The sequence below is a fragment of the Siphateles boraxobius genome, unplaced genomic scaffold, assembly GCF_051911475.1.
Source record: "Siphateles boraxobius isolate OS27281-9 unplaced genomic scaffold, OSU_SipBor_1 33, whole genome shotgun sequence".
In the NCBI taxonomy this organism is placed as follows: Eukaryota; Metazoa; Chordata; class Actinopteri; order Cypriniformes; family Leuciscidae; genus Siphateles; species Siphateles boraxobius.
In genome coordinates this window covers 10,296,261-10,314,675 of record NW_027508953.1, presented here as the reverse complement: position 1 = coordinate 10,314,675, position 18,415 = coordinate 10,296,261, and the positions used below count along the sequence as shown (strand labels likewise).

At 36.3% G+C, this 18,415-nt stretch overlaps 2 protein-coding genes across 2 annotated transcripts; both read right to left on the bottom strand.

The window, feature by feature from the left end:
• Positions 1-554: 554 nt before the first annotated feature.
• snx10a (sorting nexin 10a) lies at positions 555-11,154 on the bottom strand. The gene is made up of 9 exons (XM_077195442.1): positions 11,104-11,154; positions 10,785-10,962; positions 8,261-8,329; positions 7,167-7,206; positions 5,810-5,896; positions 5,548-5,648; positions 1,823-1,921; positions 1,167-1,382; positions 555-880 (listed from the first exon to the last, which is right to left on the bottom strand). The coding sequence occupies exons 2-9, from the start codon at positions 10,928-10,930 to the stop codon at positions 721-723; spliced, it is 918 nt and encodes a 305-aa protein (XP_077051557.1). The 5' UTR covers positions 10,931-10,962; positions 11,104-11,154; the 3' UTR covers positions 555-720.
• A 2,247-nt stretch (positions 11,155-13,401) lies between these two features.
• Positions 13,402-15,948, bottom strand: cbx3a (chromobox homolog 3a (HP1 gamma homolog, Drosophila)). The gene is made up of 5 exons (XM_077195443.1): positions 15,737-15,948; positions 14,873-15,012; positions 14,568-14,736; positions 14,358-14,452; positions 13,402-13,966 (listed from the first exon to the last, which is right to left on the bottom strand). The coding sequence occupies exons 2-5, from the start codon at positions 15,004-15,006 to the stop codon at positions 13,840-13,842; spliced, it is 525 nt and encodes a 174-aa protein (XP_077051558.1). The 5' UTR covers positions 15,007-15,012; positions 15,737-15,948; the 3' UTR covers positions 13,402-13,839.
• Positions 15,949-18,415: the final 2,467 nt, after the last annotated feature.

Sequence of the window (18,415 nt, the reverse complement as noted above, 5' to 3'; positions counted from 1 at the left end):
AAACTTTTGATCATGTTGGCTTAACAAACGAAATGCATTTAATATAATTTGAATGGCTCATGTCATATGGCTCATGTCAGATGAACAACAGACAGAAACTAGTCTCTTTCTCTATTTTAAAACTTATTTAGTGTTCTCTAGGTATTTCATCAACAAAATCTATTCACAACTAGGATTAAAAAAAAAACATTTATTAATACTGAATATACACCAAATCACAATAAAATTTTTTACTTAAAACACTTCCCTCACATTTAAATTCTTCAACACTCATTTCCAGCAATTTTTTAAAGAAACAGTTAAAGTAATAAATGATATTATTCAGCTTACTAATATATTTTTTAAATCTGTTAAACAAAAGCACATCTGTACAGAAGAAAATGCTGAAGCGAGATTGTCAGGCACACATTAAACACATACAGCGCACACCTGAATGACAGTATCAAGAAAAACATTAGGAATGATGCCAAGTCATACTGTAATTCACTCCTGTCTACTTTACTGTCAGCACTTTAGTTAAGGAGGATGATTTGATATGATGACCACAGGAAATGAAAAAATATATATTTTATACATAGACTTAAAAAAACAGCATGGACACAGACACAACATGTAATAAAAAAAAAAAATTCACTTATCCATCCAAATAGAACTCTGGATGCTGTAAGCAGCAACTCTTTGACAGAGTACATCTCTTGATTTCACATAACTGAGTGCACTTCAAGGGTGCACATGCTGCGGGTTGCTAGGAGATGAAGACAGGCTGCTAAAGAGTTCTGCCTCAGGGGTCGTGGCTTGAAATTCATGGGAAAAGCTCTCGTTATGGGACGAGTCTTCTTCAACAGGTCCTATACTATTGCCCAAGCCAGAGGATGTTGTACTGCAAAAATAAATAAATTGCCACACAAAGTCAATCAGACAGGAATATTCATGTTGTGCATCACACATTTTGTACAGATGTATTAAATGTAATCCATACATACATTCATTTAATCAATCATGACCCTTTTATTTATTAATGGCCAAATGTCTCTTTTTCTCAACATCTACCAAGTTGGCATGATTATAGATGAATAAAACATTTAACATGCCAAATCTGTCTCGTTTAAGCAATTTACATATCCAAGTAACACTGTTTATGATATTTATGAGACAGAGGCACACACCTCTCACAGTCTGAGTCGCAGCATGTTTTGCTGTCTTCTTCTTGATGCGCTTCCTCCACAGGGAAACGTGCATCGCAGATACATCGCTGGATTGCCTGTGCAACAGTGTAATGTGTCAGTCCCTGCGCACAAGCGTCCATTTTTGCAATACTCAGCTGTGACTGCAAGAACAGGTGCAGTCGACTGTCTGACAGCAGAAATGGTGTCTGTAGAACTCTATAAACACAAACAATTAAATAAAACTACATGGAGTATAATGAGTTTTGATGAAATTGAAAGTTTATAATGAAATTGGTGATGAGGATTTAAATTCTATTTAAAGAAGTGCAAAATATTAAGTTGCTGTGATGACTTAACTGGTAATTTTGACAGAATAAATATTAAAAAGAGAAAAGAATAAAAAGGTTTCCAATAAAACAAATATAAATGTTTTATATGTTTGAGTAAAAAATATTTACTCTATCTAAAGGTTTACAGGGAATGTGTCTCTTTACAGCAGCCACTAGATGGCAAAAATACTGCATTTCATTCATGTCAAATCTAGAATAGAATGTATTAATTGCTGAATGTACAGAATTATTTTTCGAATTCATTTTAATCATAAATCATGACCAAAAAAGGAGACAAAGTGTCAAGGAGTGACAGAAGAAACTCACGCCTCAAGAAACTGTTGTAGCCCCTGCATCCGTTGAATGATCTGGGTGTCATTACTGAGATTGAAGAAAGGATTCCGGGGAGGGAGTTTAGGTAACTCTCTATAGAAACAAAAGACATATTGCAAAGAAAGGGAAAGATTACACTCATATCCTTACCAATCAAATTTTTACAGTGACTTTATGGCCACGTTTACACCTGGTATTAAGTCGATCGGATCACAAGTAGAGGTAACTAGATGAGGGGAAGACCCCCTGTGGTGTTTGTAATGTTGTTTAAATGTTAATATGGTGTTTTTAATATGCTTTAAGACAAATCATGTGCAAGTCAAAGCCATTGCTGAGAATTTTCTCCTTAAAACTGCAGTGAAAAAAGATGCGGTTTGAAATCGCCGGTGATCCTTGCGTCACAAACTACCTTGTAACCAATTACGTCAAAATGCTGACGGGATTTAGCATATCATCATTGTTACTATGCTGTGAAGCAGTTGAATCTCATGAGAAGCCAGGTTATCCGTTCTAAGTTGTTCAAAGCGTTTCTAAGGATAATGATTTCTAGAAGGCAGCTGTCTGACTCTGCGATGGTGAACGGGAACATAGTCTGTGTAACATTAGCAAGGCAAGGCAAGGCAAGGCAAGTTTATTTATATAGCACATTTCATACACAATGGTAATTCAAAGTGCTTTACATAGAAGAAATTAAAATAATCAAAAGAAATCAGAAAAATTAAAACAGTTTAGAATAAAAGATAAAATACAGAAATCAGAATAATTAAAACATAAAATAAAATACAGTGCAAACAGTCGGACGAACAGTGGCACAGTGCTCATTCAGTAAATGCACAGCTAAACAGATGTGTTTTGAGTCTGGATTTGAATGTGACTACTGTAGGAGCACATCTGATCTCTTCTGGAAGCTGGTTCCAGCTGCGGCTGGCATAGTAGCTAAAAGCAGACTCGCCATGCTTAGAGTGAACCCTTGGTATTTCTAGCCGATGTGATCCTAATGATCTGAGTGATCTGTTGGGTTTATATTCACTGAGCATATCTGCAATGTATTGAGGTCCTAGGCCATTGAATGATTTATATACCAGTAATAATACTTTAAAATCAATCCTAAATGTAACTGGCAGCCAGTGTAAAGACCTGAGGACTGGTGTGATGTGTTCATATTTTCTGGTTCTGCTCAGAATCCTAGCAGCAGCGTTCTGTATGAGCTGCAACTGTCTTATGGTCTTTTTGGGAAGGCCAGTGAGAAGTCCATTACAATAATCCACCCTACTGGTGATGAAAGCATGCACAAGTTTTTCTGAGTCTTGACTGGAAACAAAGCATCTAATTCTTGCAATATTTTTCAGGTGATAGTATGCTGATTTAGTTATTGCTTTGACATGACTACTGAAACTAAGGTCTGACTCCAGAGACACACCCAGATTCCTGACTTGATTTTTAGTTGTTTGACCCCTAGACTGAAGGTATGCGTTCACCTTGAGAACTTCATCTTTGTTTCCAAACGCAATGACTTCAGTTTTGTCTTTGTTTAACTGAAGAAAGTTTTGGCACATCCAATTGTTTACTTCATCAATGCATTGGCAAAGGGAGTCAATGGGGCTGTAATCGTTAGGCGATAGGGATAAGTAGAGCTGTGTGTCGTCTGCATAGCTATGGTAAGCGATTTGGTTCTTTCTCATTATTTGGCTCATTGGGAGCATGTACAGGTTGAATAGGAGTGGCGCAAGAATTGAGCCTTGAGGGACTCCGCATGTCATGGATGTCCACTCGGACTTATGGTCTCCTATACTCACATAATAACCTCTGCCTCCTAAGTATGACCTGAACCATTTTAGGACTATCCCAGAAAGCCCGCCCCAGTTTTCCAGCCTGTCAAGAAGTATGTTGTGATCGACAGTGTCAAATGCAGCACTGAGGTCGAGTAGTACCAGCACTGATAATTTGCCTGTATCAGTATTTAAGCGAATATCATTTATTATCTTTATGAGCGCGGTCTCTGTACTGTGGTGCGGTCGGAAACCAGATTGAAAATGGTCAAAGTATCCATTCGAGCTTAAGAATTTGTTCAGCTGATTGAAGACAACTTTTTCAATGATCTTGCCTATGAAAGGAAGATTTGAGATCGGTCTATAGTTGTTTAATATGGTCTTATCCAGATTGCTCTTTTTCAGGAGGGGCTTGACAACAGCAGTTTTCAGGGAGGTTGGAAAACTCCCAGAAAGAAGTGAGGCATTTACCACTTCTAGGAGATCTGCTTCTAAGCTGTGTAACACATTTTTGAAAAAAGATGTGGGAAGTGCATCAAGGGCGCAGGTTGATGTTTTTAGTTGCTGTACGGTTTCTTCCAAAATTTTGCCATCAATTTCTTCGAAATCAGACATAGTGGCTATTTTCTTGTGCTGTTGTTTGAGCACAAGAATTTATAGCAACACGTTTTTAACTTTGATAACGTAGTCAAGCAAAAGGCTAATTATATTAATTACCATTATATGTCCGACATTGTAGAGAGTGATACATAAAGCGTATAACCATTTTGATACATCTACTTGCAGATGAGCCTGTATGAGTGAGTGAGTGAAGGCGGGGCTAATTTGCATATTCCGCGTATACTTAATGAAGCAAGGGTGTAGAGATACATTCAAGCATTTAAGGCACGAATAAAACAATTTCACAGGGAAAAAAACTTTTAAATATGCCATTTTGGTGATCAAAGATGAGTTTTAAGGGATAAAATTATTGACTACAGAGGGACTTTAAATCATCCAATAGTGAACCTGCAAGGGTGAAGTCACATCAGCATGACACCAATCATGTAATGTAATAAAATCAATTAAGACACTGAAACATTTTTTTTAAACGGATTTGCATTGTGGAAAATTATCACAAATTAGTGTTGATGCTACTGAATCCATTCCTATTTATATATGTCTTTTAATTTATAGTTAGAGCAATTATGTGAACATGAGTTCTATTAACGGCTCCAACAACTCCAGGAAAGATTGCAGTCCTCATTAAGTGGCTTGCTTTTGCCACATGGTTTGACGATCAGTTGAAAAGTCAATGAACTGCCATACAGTAGTGGCAAAAAGTGTTTTAGCCAAGGAAAATCATCATCTTCATCCTTTATCCAAATATTTTTAAAATGTGTTAAGGATTTTGTAAGCATACTGCTCAGTTGTGCTTGGAGTCAATTGTTTTTATTTGTGATAACGCAATGAAACGTGCCAAATCATGAAAAGAAATAATGAACACATGCAAAAACAAGAGAGAATCAGTAAAAAAATATTAATTATGCTGTTGTCAATGTATTCTTTTTCCTGGAGATTTTTTGTTTTTCTAAAACCTTTAGCTGTATTTTGCCTTTTCTGAAGCAGCTTTCATTTCTGCTGATAACCACAAGATGACGCTGAACGCTGTGAGTGCGCGTTAGAAATCAGGAATGGTGAGAGAACAATGTGCTTGTGTCTTCAGCCGACAAAGTTTAAATCCCATCTGGATAGCGCGCTTCCCATAATGTTTACGCACTAGGTCAGTGGGTGTTTTTTTGTGGCTGTTCGAACGAATGTGATCGGATTGACGAAAACGCATCTTAATACCAGGTGTAAACAGGGCCTATAAGACCCCTAATAAGACCAAATGCCTATGCAGCACTGTTTTTTCTGCATTCATTTTTTATTGACAAAAAAAATGAGTGTGATATCCTCAAATGTACTTACATGATCAGAGCGTTGTTCTGTAGTTTCTCCCGCAGCCAAACAAACTCACTATACCTCCTCCTCACGCAAGAGGTCTTCTTTCGGAAACACATACTATTGGTCTATAATTAAGAAGAATATACTGAAACTAATGTTCACATTGGTAAACATGTTGCGATGGAAAAAACATACACAAGCCAAACATCCATTAGAAAATCAAGTCTGATAAATAACATTTCCCAGTAACAACAGTGCAAGGTAAACATGTTGGTACTGCACTCACATGAAGACAGATCTCATAGATGATGTACGTGTGCCAGAAATCCTCCTTCTGTACCTGAGGATCTCGTACCCATACACTTATAAACTCCTGCAACAAGAGAAACAGTCAGTGTTAGGCGTTTATGATCACTGAAGTGCTTCAAATTGAACAAGGAAGTGACTCAGCACAGCAAAAAGTGTGCTTGTACTTTTTCCCATTATGAGTTACAGTTTTACCCCATTTTAAGACAAGCGTTGCTTCAGACTCTGCCCTTTCATTCACCTTTCACACTAACTGGAGTTTTGGAGGGTATTTGGAATTTGTTTGTAATGTGCGATTGGAATTTCTCAAATCAACACACTTTGTTGTACCACAGCCAACAAACCCACTGAGGTCAAACAGAACACTTCCCAAAAATACCCTCTTAGACATTTCAAAGGGTTTTACAGGAACTTACAGGCAAAACAGACCAATTTCCTATAGCCAATACATACAAGTCAATTCAATAGGCTTTATGCCAAACATCACATGAACAAACAGAAAAACAGGTCTCATCGTATCCGCTTGTCAGAGAAAGTGTTAACAGCAGTATGCACTGATGGCGATATCAATGGACTTTTAAGGAAATCAGCTAACCTAGCTAGTTATTTTTATCGTTGGCATTTTATTCAATTTTAATATCTGAATGTTAGTGAGAAGAAAAAACTAATTTAGATATCAATGTCCATATGTGATGAACATTGTTTATGCTCATCTTTGCTCACTCCTTTGAAGGCATTTTGAGTAAAACAGCTCTACATTTAACAAAGCACACAAAAGACTATGGAAGAATACAGAAGTTTGTTGCGCATAACCCACATTGCACCTAATCTTAGAGACGTTCATTAAAGTTATTATTTTTGAATAAACATATCCCAAAATATAATTTTAATGAAAACTAGTCTTTATAGTATTGCAAAGTAGTGAAACGTAATTTGATAAACAAATGAAACAAATAACGTCAATTGTTGCCAGTGAAATGATGCGTTGCCAGTTTCCTCTTGAAAACTTCCAGAAAAAATGCATGATGCAATTGCAGTTCAGTTACAAAGTGTAATTAAAAACTTGTTTCCACCAAAGAGGCTTTCATTTTCTTTCTCTCTTACAATGATCAAGTCAACTAAAAAGTTACTAGTTAAATGCTGCAAACATTTAATTTTAGCTAAACAAAATAATCCATTTGAGTAGACTTAATTTAGATTTAAATATCATTTTGAACATCAGAACACCAATAACAATAATGAGACTAATTTCGAATGACTCTTTTTGAAAGTTGTGGTTTCATTTTTTTTTTTAAACCCAGATGAACATGAAATGTAAAGAAAAACAAGACACTGACCTTCTTCACAAGGCTTGCATATTCCATCTCAGAGATTTTACTGGAAATAGAAAGAGACTGTTTTGAGTGTTGTAACATTTTAGTAGGCTACTTGGATTGTTTTGTTTCTCTTGGACTAAGACAACAGAAAATATGAAATTTTCTAAAAATAACAACTAACAAGTTTTACAGTGTTATAATTGTGATTCAAGAGCTCAATAATATTATGAAAAAACATTTTGATCGAGCTGATATAGATCAATGTGCTACCAAACACTTAACTGAAGTGGTTAAGAAGCAATGCTAACTTTTCTACTGAGCAGGACAGCGAGTTCCAGTGAGGAATGGTGTAATGTCAGACATTAAAAAAATAAATCAATCGTTAACGACAAACCCAGATATTAATTTCAACTCTTTCAATGAAATCAGGTTTTGTTTTGCTGTGCATGCTTAGTAATGGCATGCAGAGTAAGAGAGAATCGTCTAAAGTGAATCATAAAGCAGACCACTTTTCCTTTTTTGTGCATCCTAAAATGAAAAGTTCCATTAGCATTAATCCAAACAAACATTCCATCTGTGACTTTCATTGATACTCAAAATAATTGTTAGGATTTTCACTATGATGATTAACTGTTTTGTTGACTAGGAATCCCAGACTAATTGGCCAGCAGACTGCAAGCAAGTGACCCTAAGCACAACAGATGTATACATTGTGAACACTTAGAATGATAAACCTTAAAACGAATGGCTTATATATATATACACACACACACACACACACACACACACACACACACACACACACACACACACACACGTTCAATGCACAGCAAAAAGATCAAAGAATAGTTTTAACAAAATCGAAAGATTTTTTTAAGAAAAGAAAACCACAAGAAGTGGCATTCTGAAGAATCATGCTGCTAATGTTCCGTTAGAAAATCTCGCTGAACGGTTACAGTTCAGATGTAGCCTAAGTTACTTCGTATCAACAACACAGACGTTTTCTGCCATTTCTCTACTCTACTGTTTCGTTAACATTCATTAAAGCCTACATGTTTATTTATAATTTCACGTCATATAAAATGAGATAGGCTACATTCATTTGTTATTCTCACCTTTTCTGTCGTGTTTTATGCCTTGGTGTGTTGTAACTCTTCCGCCGCTCTCCAGGTGTTCCTGAGAGACTGACTGATGTGATTAAAAGTGGCAATAAATTCGCTTGTGGGGATTCCTAGGGAAATTAAAGTTTTTTCGGACTTTGACTTTGATGTGCGCATGCGCGGCTCTCAAACCTAAAAATACTTCTCGGCACCTACGTTTATTGTTTATGTATAATATCAGCAGGCACTTACACCAAATAAAATATTGATAATAATAATTATAATTATAATAATAAACAAATATTAGCCTACAAAATATGTGCGTTGGTAGGCCTATTGTTCAATATTTATTTATGGTAGGCTACTCTATATGTAGAGAACCACTTTATAAATATAACAGCTGTTTTTAATCTATTTTTAACTTGACTTTGTTGTTAAAGAAACAAATTATCTAAAGTGTTACACTGACACTGCCAATTGCTCAATAAAAAAGAAAAGAAAAGTTCTAGCAAAATTATATTTCGCAAACTGTTCCATTGAACCAGCTCATCATTTGTTAATCCATATCTTGAAAAACAGGTTTTCAATTTTTTTTGTTTTTTTTTTTGTTAAAGATCATCTATACAGACATGCTGAACATTCACAATGATAAGCTCCCTTCCTAATACACCCAGAACCTATTACTGGAACAGAGTTGGATCATTTAGAAATAATCATGGTTATGATTTCACATATTTACATATTTCCATTATTATGACTTCATCCCAAACATCCAATGAAGAAAAAATTTCCAGTTGATATAGATGCGGGAGAAATCATTGTGATGTTCTTCTGCCAATGGGATATCCTTCTGGAGATCTCAGCTTTAGACACAAATGACTATAGATTTTTATTTATTTTTTTACCCGTGTCCCTGATCCGTCTGACCTGATTTTTGTGCATATTGTTTTGTTAACCTGTGACAATGTAATGCAGGCCTTGCAAAGAGACTGGAACATTGCAAACTAAATGGGACCTGACAGTAAAGCCACAAACCATAACCGATATTGGTCCACATGCAAAGTCAATCATAGACAATCATAGTAGAGGTCATTTACATGTAGAAATATTAAATAGTCTGGTATAGCAGCAAAAATAGCCAGTAATAAATAAATAAATCTGCAAGGAGAAATAAGTATGTCTCTTTTTATCATTTCAGTTTCATTATTAAAATCGAACTACATGTCAGAAGCCAGGTCACATGACAGTCACAGTGTGTGGACTGTGACTATGACAACTATCTCCGCATCTTTCTTTACTGTGGTACTGCACAAGACCTGACATTTTCATTTGGCATTAATGAATCATTTTCAACATCTTAATTGTTGAAATATGAAAGAGTCCAATTGCTATTTTGCAAAACAAATCATTTATTTAAAGTCTTACAAAATAAGCCTCAAAATGTTTTTTTACATGGATTTTAGATATTTACTATTATGTACAAATATTTGTTTCCTAATTCCATATATTTTCAGTATGCATATTAATGTAATGTACAAAAAGGAACTTCTTAGTTAATATGGTGACTATATCAAAGACATGGAATATTATATGGAGTTCCTCAAGGATCAATTATTGGGCCACTTTTATTTTCATTATACAGGTGAAACTAATATATTTTGTATATATAACTTTATACATATGCATGATTTTACTTTTCAGTGGGCCGACATTTCTGTATTTAAAATCCTTTTTTTAATATAGATTTCATCTAATATTCTAATATTCTGAGATTTTGAATTTGGGGTTTTCATAAGCTGTAAACCATAATCATCAAAATTATAACTTTTGCACGATATTCAAATTTTCGAGTTTCGCCTGTACATGCTCCATTTGGGTTGTATAGCTAAGCTAAAATGTATACAGAATGCAGCAGTCAGAGTACTAATGAAAATAAAAATGAGAGAGCATATTACACCACTGGAATGTTGCATTGTACATTGGTTGCTAGTTCACCAAAGGATTGATTTTAAGGTTATTTTATTCGTTTATAAAAACGGCATAATCTGGCAACTTTATATATTACTGACTGTCTGTCGAGATATGTTCCAAATCGTAGTTTAAGATCTGTTGTAGTGCTGGTCTTTTGACACATTATACAGCAAATCTTAAATGATACAATGGCGCTTAGCTATGCTCCAAAAATTTGGAATTGTTCATTAAATTAAACGCAGGAGTATTTGATATTGTGTAAAAGTTTGTTTTGTGTCTTTATTTTACCTTGTGAACCTTTTATAGTTTTATAGTTAACCTTTTATATTGTTTTTGATTATGTATATATTGATAATGTGTGAAATTGTATTGCCAATATTTGTTTTTATGCTTGTGAAGTCTTTTGCATTTCATGTATGAAAAGGGCAATACAAATAAATGTTTACTGTTATTATTATTATGTTTTCTATTTAAAATCCATGGTTTCTGCACATTGCAGATTATCTAATAGAATGCTAGAATCGATTACCATAAAAAAAAACATTCATTTTTAACATATAGTTTTTACCTTCCAATGTCTTGGTCCTTGTCTTGATCCTCCATGTGCTGAAGTGCGTGACTGGTTTTCAGTGGTTGGCTACTTGCAATATTCCTCTCTGGTAAGAGCCGACTGCTCTGCTGCTCTCCAGAATTATCTGGTTCATTTGTTGACATAGTCTACATAATCACATTCAGTTATTCTTCAGCTATGCAAAGAAAAAAAATTACATTCCTCTTTCATTAATAATTAGATGTATACTTAAATCACTTGTGGAAATGTAAATAAACATGCACATGAAGCATTATGATCCTGCTTCTTTAATTTTGAAATTGTATACTTTTCTTACCCTGTCTGGGAAATCCTGATAGATGGGAAATAATTAATTTGCAGCATGCCTTGACACACTCAGTAGGCCCAGCTTACATCACTGTTTTCTGACTTATATACTGTTAGAGGAAGGGACACATGGACAGCCCCATCGGGTGGAGTGTGTGAGTCAAAATGTACATACAAAGATTGTGAAAATTGAGGTTGTTTTTGCTGTTTTTGACATTCCCCCCTCAACAATTTGTTTCCCCAATATAATAATTTTCAGCTCTGCACAGGTGTTAAAATCGCCTGATGATTGTTAATTGAACGGATCTCCAAAATATAATTAATTATGTTGTTTTATATTGATAATTTACTCAAAGGTCCAGTAGGGTGGGAAGCTGCACTTTTACCTATCAATACCAAACACTGTGTCATAATGCAGTCCACCACTGTGAGACATCTCAACCACAACACCCAGAAGGATTTCCTAATTCAGAAATCAGTAAAGTTGAGACCATAAGGATAAACAGATATTGGATTGTACCCTTGTTACAGAGACACTCCAGACTGTCTGTCAAGGTGTTATATAGGAATTATTAAGTAGCCAGTATACACACATACATGAGCCAAACAGTCTGCAGTTATTTCTTTCTTTTTTTTTTTATTGACTGTAAAGTGTGTTTTCAGTTTGTCATCTGACCTGCTTGTTTCAGGATGACATAACAAAAACAGGTTCTTGAGAGGAAAAAGCCTAAGAACTCAAAGTCCATCTTTGTCATGAGACCTGCAACCAGCTAAGCAAATGGAAGGCTAATAAATGTCTCTTCTGTGGTCATAATCCTTTGTAAGTAGGCAGTGAGGTTACAGATGTCAGGCAGCACTTTTCCCTTCTCTTGTTTGTTTCAAGATATCATCACTGACTAAGTGTCAGATACATGGTGTATGCTTTTTCTCAAATGAATTACATATCACAACCCAGATTACAGATATACATTTTGCAGGCATATCTCCCTGATGTACACCTTTATATGTCTGTACACCACGTCTGATAAAGTGAGCAGAACATGAACTCGTGAACTCTGACCCTGATAGCAAGAAAGCAATGAGGTCAGGAACTGTAATGACATTATTGGTCAAATTGCTTTTTCCATGGTTAACAGACCGCCTCTGTGTATTTTAGATACACAGAATACATATCTAGATTCCAGCTGATGTCTATAAAAGCATTTTCTGAGTTGTGCGATTGGCACTCAGAAGTTTTAGGAGAGAAACCTCTGAAAGACAAAACGAGGAGAAATTTAATGATTATGACTCTGGAAAATGTATGACTCAACTAAATTGTGCAATTAAACATCAAGTAATTCGTCGGTCTGATTACAAAATGTGGAATTTTTTTTTCCATCTACTTCCTAAATTCTAAAAAGACTGTGGATGAGAAGTATTTTGTGCTCTGAACAGAGCACAAAATATAGTCTACATAAACAGGAAAGGCAACCTGACATCGTTTAAAAAAAGGCAACCCACAACTCTGTTGGAGAGTGGAGACTATTCAAAGGAAAGTGACACTCATGCAAACACACTCTCAGATTAACTTTTTGCAAAAGACACCTTAATCCAATATAGGTAATGAAAAGAAAAACAAAATCCAATACAGTAGAGTCTAGAGTGGAAGCAAAAGCAGTGTGAAATAATAATGGAAAATACATCCTGATTAATTACCAATCAGTTAAGCAGCTCTATTTAAAAGGTACACTATGTACTAGCGGTTAAACAAAACTGCATGCAACTTGTGGAAGGACATTGCAGCCGGAGCTACTTCTCTCTGTATTTGTATATGACAAGTCACGCAGGTTACATGGTGTACCTTCAAAATCCATTATTACTGCAAAATAGATGTTGAACTACAGAACAGGCACAAGACAGCTGTAGCACTTGTACTCTGGTCATTAAGTAGTTGTTACAAAGCTACTCCCGACCATAAAAAAGCAGGCGACGGCAAACAGATGTTTTGCGAATGTTAGAGGTTCTCCTATTTAATACAAAGAGATCCATCTATTATGTTTGTACAAAAAGCACATTTTAGTATGCTTAATAGCAGTTCCAAGGTCTGTCAAACACAAGAACAAAAGTCAAGCCACTCAGTTGATATGATGTGGAAAACGGCTAACTAGCACACCCCCAAAAAAGCACTTTGCATGCTAACAGCCATCCCTAAAAAAAAAAACACTTTAAAAGCACTCAACCATGTTTTGAGCCAGATAGTAAAGGCTTCATTGTCAAATATCCAACAAAACATCTGCTTTGGATATTCAAGACACATCATGCAAGCAGATTAAAAGCAGGCATATAAACCTTTATTGAACAAAAAAAAAAAGAAATATTTACACAAACATTTACATAAACACTTCCATTATTCATGTAAACAATGATTAAAAGAAAAACTACTACAACAATGACAACCAAAAGAAACTATGAACATGAAAAGAGAGCATGAGATGAGTGGAGAAAAAAACACAAGCCAATGCATTAAAGATGAACAGCACTGCTGTGACACCTAGTTCAAAAAAACGGTTAAAGCATCCTATATAGCAACTTTTAAAAACACTCGTCTCATTTGCACATACTTTCATTGGTTCACTACAGTCATGCACATAGCTTCCAGCCAAATCTCAATACATTTAAAATTCCTCCACCTTCAGACTATCAACACTTCTGCTAATACCGTACAGGTGGAAGACACTAACGTATGGTTTTAATTAGATTTGGGGTGCTACTGCTGCTCATCCTCAGGACAGGAATGCCAAGTTAGTCTTTCCTCATAAAAGGCAATGACTATCTGTGGGCAACGGGTGTTGGCCTCTCGTGCAGGCACCAGGTCCGCCTCATCAGAGTCCTTCCTGTGAACAAAACATATCTCTGGTTAGAGTGCTAGAAGATGAAACGGACTCCGTAACATGACAATTAGAGTAGGACGTACAGTGTTGAACATAAGCAATTTTATTGTGACTTAAGGCTTTGCTGCCCCCTACAGGCCTTTAGAAGCATATTAAAGTGATTCATCCAAAAGTGAACAGTAATTTCATTTTGTACCAAACCTGTATAAATTCCTTCTGTGGAACAAAGATGTGATTGTGTGGGAGGGGAATTATGTTTTTAAAACGAACTTGTGTTCCACAGAAAAAAATACAGGTTTAAAGCAACTTAAGGATGAGGAAATGTCAAAAAAAATATTAAGGTTACGGTCTCATATCCAGTCTATTAAAATAGAAAACTATGCAAGTTTCTTACCACTTCATGAGGAACATGAGCTCCCCACTGCTGTCAGTCGCTCCAATGATCCTCTCTGGCTCAAGGTTTCTTGCAAACCCTCTTGGCTTGTCAGACTGCAGCAAAACATCAGTTTTAGCAATAAGAACCAATGTTAAAAATCATTATACCTGCTAGATAAGAGCCTTCAAGGGACAAACTAATAAATTGATGACCAATACACAATCTTACCATTTCCTTCTTTCTCTTTGCCTTGCTTTCCTCCGTTTCTGGTTCATCAGTGGAGGATTTTCTTTTCACGGCTTCTGGTTTCTCCACCACTCCTTTCTGAGCCTCCAGGTACGCAGAGATCAGTTCAGGACAATCTAAATTTTCTTCAGGTTCCCAGGTATTGTCAGCACTGAAAAAAACATTAATATATCTTGTTACTCTCCTCACATACAGCAGAATTGTCCCAAACAAACATTCCTCTCCTTAAACCAGAACAATATCAAATGAACTTTAAAGAATAATAAATAAATAAATATATTACTCACTCTGTGAAGCCTTTCCACTTGAGGAAAAACTCTACTTTTCCATTGACCACTCGCTGGTCCATCACTTTCTCCACCACAAACTCCTCCACTTCTTGAACATCTTTCTTTGTTTTGCTTCCCTGCTTCTTGCCCATGTCGACCTAAAACGTACAAAAGACTCAAAATCAGGAACCTGATAAGAGATTTAAAAATTAAATAAAACTTAAATGATTTAAATGCATGTTCCTTTAAAAATAGTTGCCATATTTATGACTTGCACAATAATGCTAAAATGGCTATTGTTTGCACATTTACTGAAAGATTAGTTCAAGCCCGGTCAAATATTATCTATGATTTTAAGAATCCACCGAAGCCTTTACGATTAACGTTCAAACTAAATAACGTTAGTTATGTGGTAACGTTACCTTTTAAGTGTGCTAGTAAGTTATGTTAACGAACTAACGTTAACCATAACCACGCACGCATGAACAGGCCAGAGGCACGAACGCAGTTAAAACTACTTTTGGGGTTTATTTATTATTATTAATACAATAATATCTAAATAACCGTGCTGTCCGAAATAATGTCTGGCTGTTTCACAAAATCGTTGCTTACTAATTCGCTAAAACACACGCTTATTTTAGATAGCCAGTTAGCTTAATCGCTAATTGAAAAATACACAAACAAACCAACACAAAACACTGAAATAAAATATGTGTGTGTTATATAACATTGAGCATGTTACATCCATGTAAACGGAAACAATTTAAGACACTAAAACAGATTTAAGAAAAGACGTATTACAACAAATGAGGCTGCAGCATTCTAATAGCAAACTACAATGGACGGTGCTGCAGCACGAGATGCATGCGCGCGAAAACTCACCCTCACAATGGAAAAGGATCAAGATGTGATTTACAAATCTTCAAGCTTCTCAACCTACAAAGTCCTGCAGCGAAAATGTATCGCACTTGAACTAAGCACAAACTCTAAAAACTTTTACTCTCTTGGTACACTATAAATCAATAGAAGAGAAATCGACTGAGGCTCGACGAAGGCCAGCCCGAATCGTACGCGAGGACGTAAAGCCACGCCTACTACCGGTCACGTGGGTCCAAAAAGGGTTTTTTTTTCAGAAGGCGTGGCAACCGTGATTTCAAATCATTTAAATATAATTCAGTGGCCTACATTGAATTTGAAAAGTAGGCTATATCAATCAACTTTAAGGTCCACACACTCAGAAAACTAAAACTAACCAAGTTTTACATCCAGAACATGTGAACCGCACACATATTCTTTGATGAAAGACTGATTGCAATGATTGAATTCCTTCATTTAAACAACTGAGAGCTAACAGTCTGAACTTATATTTAAAATGTATAATGCACTCCACTGCAAAATTGTCACACTTAAAAATTGTCACACTTTCTCGCAATTGGTAACTGGCCCGACTCATAAAGGCCATACTTTGGATCTTGTGATTACAAATAGCTCGTTTGTATCACAGTTATCATCTGTTGATATTGGATTATCTGATCATTCAGCTGTCTTTTTTTATCTGGTATTGCACAATTCTTGTGTGCCTTCCATCCGAACGGTAACTTTTTGGAAGTGGAAGTCTATTGATCAGGCAGTATTTTCGAATTCTGTTGTTTCCACTTTCAGTGATCTGCACTTCACATCTTTGGAGGAGAAAGTCTCACAGCTGAATACATCTTACTGTTAATCTAGACACTTTTGCTCCCCTGAGGTCACGCGAGGTTACTTTTGCTCTCACTGCTCCATGGTATAATGACAATCTGCGCACTAAGAAGACTGCCTGTCGGAAAATGGAGCGAAAATGGCGTCTCACTGGCTTGAATGTTCATTAGCCTGGAAGGATCTTCTAAGTGACTACGGAGCATTAATCGAGATTGAAAGATCTTTGTATTTCTCCCAGACTATTTAAAACAATCAAGAAAAACCAAGACATCTATTTTGATCCTCTTCCCACATCCTTATTTAAATCTTGCTTTGATGTCCTGTGTCCGGTTGTTCTCAGTATTATAAACGACTCTTTGCAGACTGGGGTTGTTCCAGCCGCATTAAAGATTGCTGCGGTAACTCCAGTACCAAACAAAGAGAATGTTGCCCTGGATGATTTTAATAATTATCGTCCTATTTCAAACCTTCTGTTTCTGGCAAAAATACTCGAGCATATCGTTGCCTCTCATTTGTGTAACCATCTCACAATTAATAACCTCTTTGAACCACTTCAGTCAGGATTCCGTAAATTTCATAGTACTGAAACGGCTCTGGTTAAAGTCACCAATGATCTGTAGATGGCTTCTGACTCTGGTGCAACATCTATTCTCATTCTTTTAGATTTAAGAGCCGCTTTTGACCCTGTTGTGGTTTCGGTCCTACTTTGCTGACCGTTCCCAGTTCATCTCAATGGGTGACCATAGGTCAGAGATTAGCTCTGTTCTCACTAGCGTTCCCCAGGGGTCAGTTCTGGGCCCTTTACTTTTTAACATATATCTATCACCACTTGGCTATCTCTTGAGATCGCTCGGCCTCCATTATCATTTCTATGCCGCCGATACAGATTTATATTCAAAACCAGATGAGCGCTCCGACCTTGATTTTCTTTCTGGCTGTATTACTGAAATAAAAACCTGCAATAATTATCTGCTTGAACAGTGATAAAACTGAAGTTACGCTCATTGGTTCTCGTCATCAAACATCCAAAGTAGGTTCTCTGTATTTGACTCTTGGTGGCTCTGTTTTGGGTATCCAGAGTAAAATGAGGAACCTTGGAGTTATTTTTGATGCTAATCTTTCATTTGATTCTTTCATTCAGAGTACTGCTAAAACAAATTTTTTCCATCTTAGAAACATCGCTAGATTGCGGCCAATGTTAACTTTTCCTGTAGCTGAAAAGCTGATAATCAGCTGAAAAGCTGATTCCTTCGTCGTCTCTCGGATTGACTATTGTAACGCCCTTTTAGCTGAAGTTTCTAAATCTAGCTTCAACATGTACAAAATTCTGCTGCTAGGATCTTAACTGGGTCCAGAATATGCAACCATATCACTCCGGTTTTGTAATCCTTGCATTGGCTCCCAGTTAGTTTCCGAGTTGATTTTAAGATTATGATGCTTACATACAAATCTTTGCACGGTCTGGCTCCAAATTATCTAGCTGAACTGTTACACCCCTACACTCCGAATCGCAGATTGCGTTCCTGCGTTCGAACAACAATCTAGCATGCTGGTTGTTCCTAAAACACCCTTACAGTCTATGGGTGACAGGGTTTTTCCTTCTATGCACCTGTCCTTGGAATTCTCTGCCTCTTGAACTAAAGGTGATGATACACAGGGCAACTTTCAATGTTGCCGGGCAATCTTGCCGAGCGATTGTTGCTTGGGCACTTTCCCATTAAAAATGGGCAATATATTTCTATCTGGATAATTCAGATCGGTTGTGGGCCCTGTGTCTCATCTGGTTGCCCTGTTGACGGCAACATTGCCCATCAACATTGCTCAAAAAGTTGCCCTGTGTAAAATTTAAGACATACTTTTAAA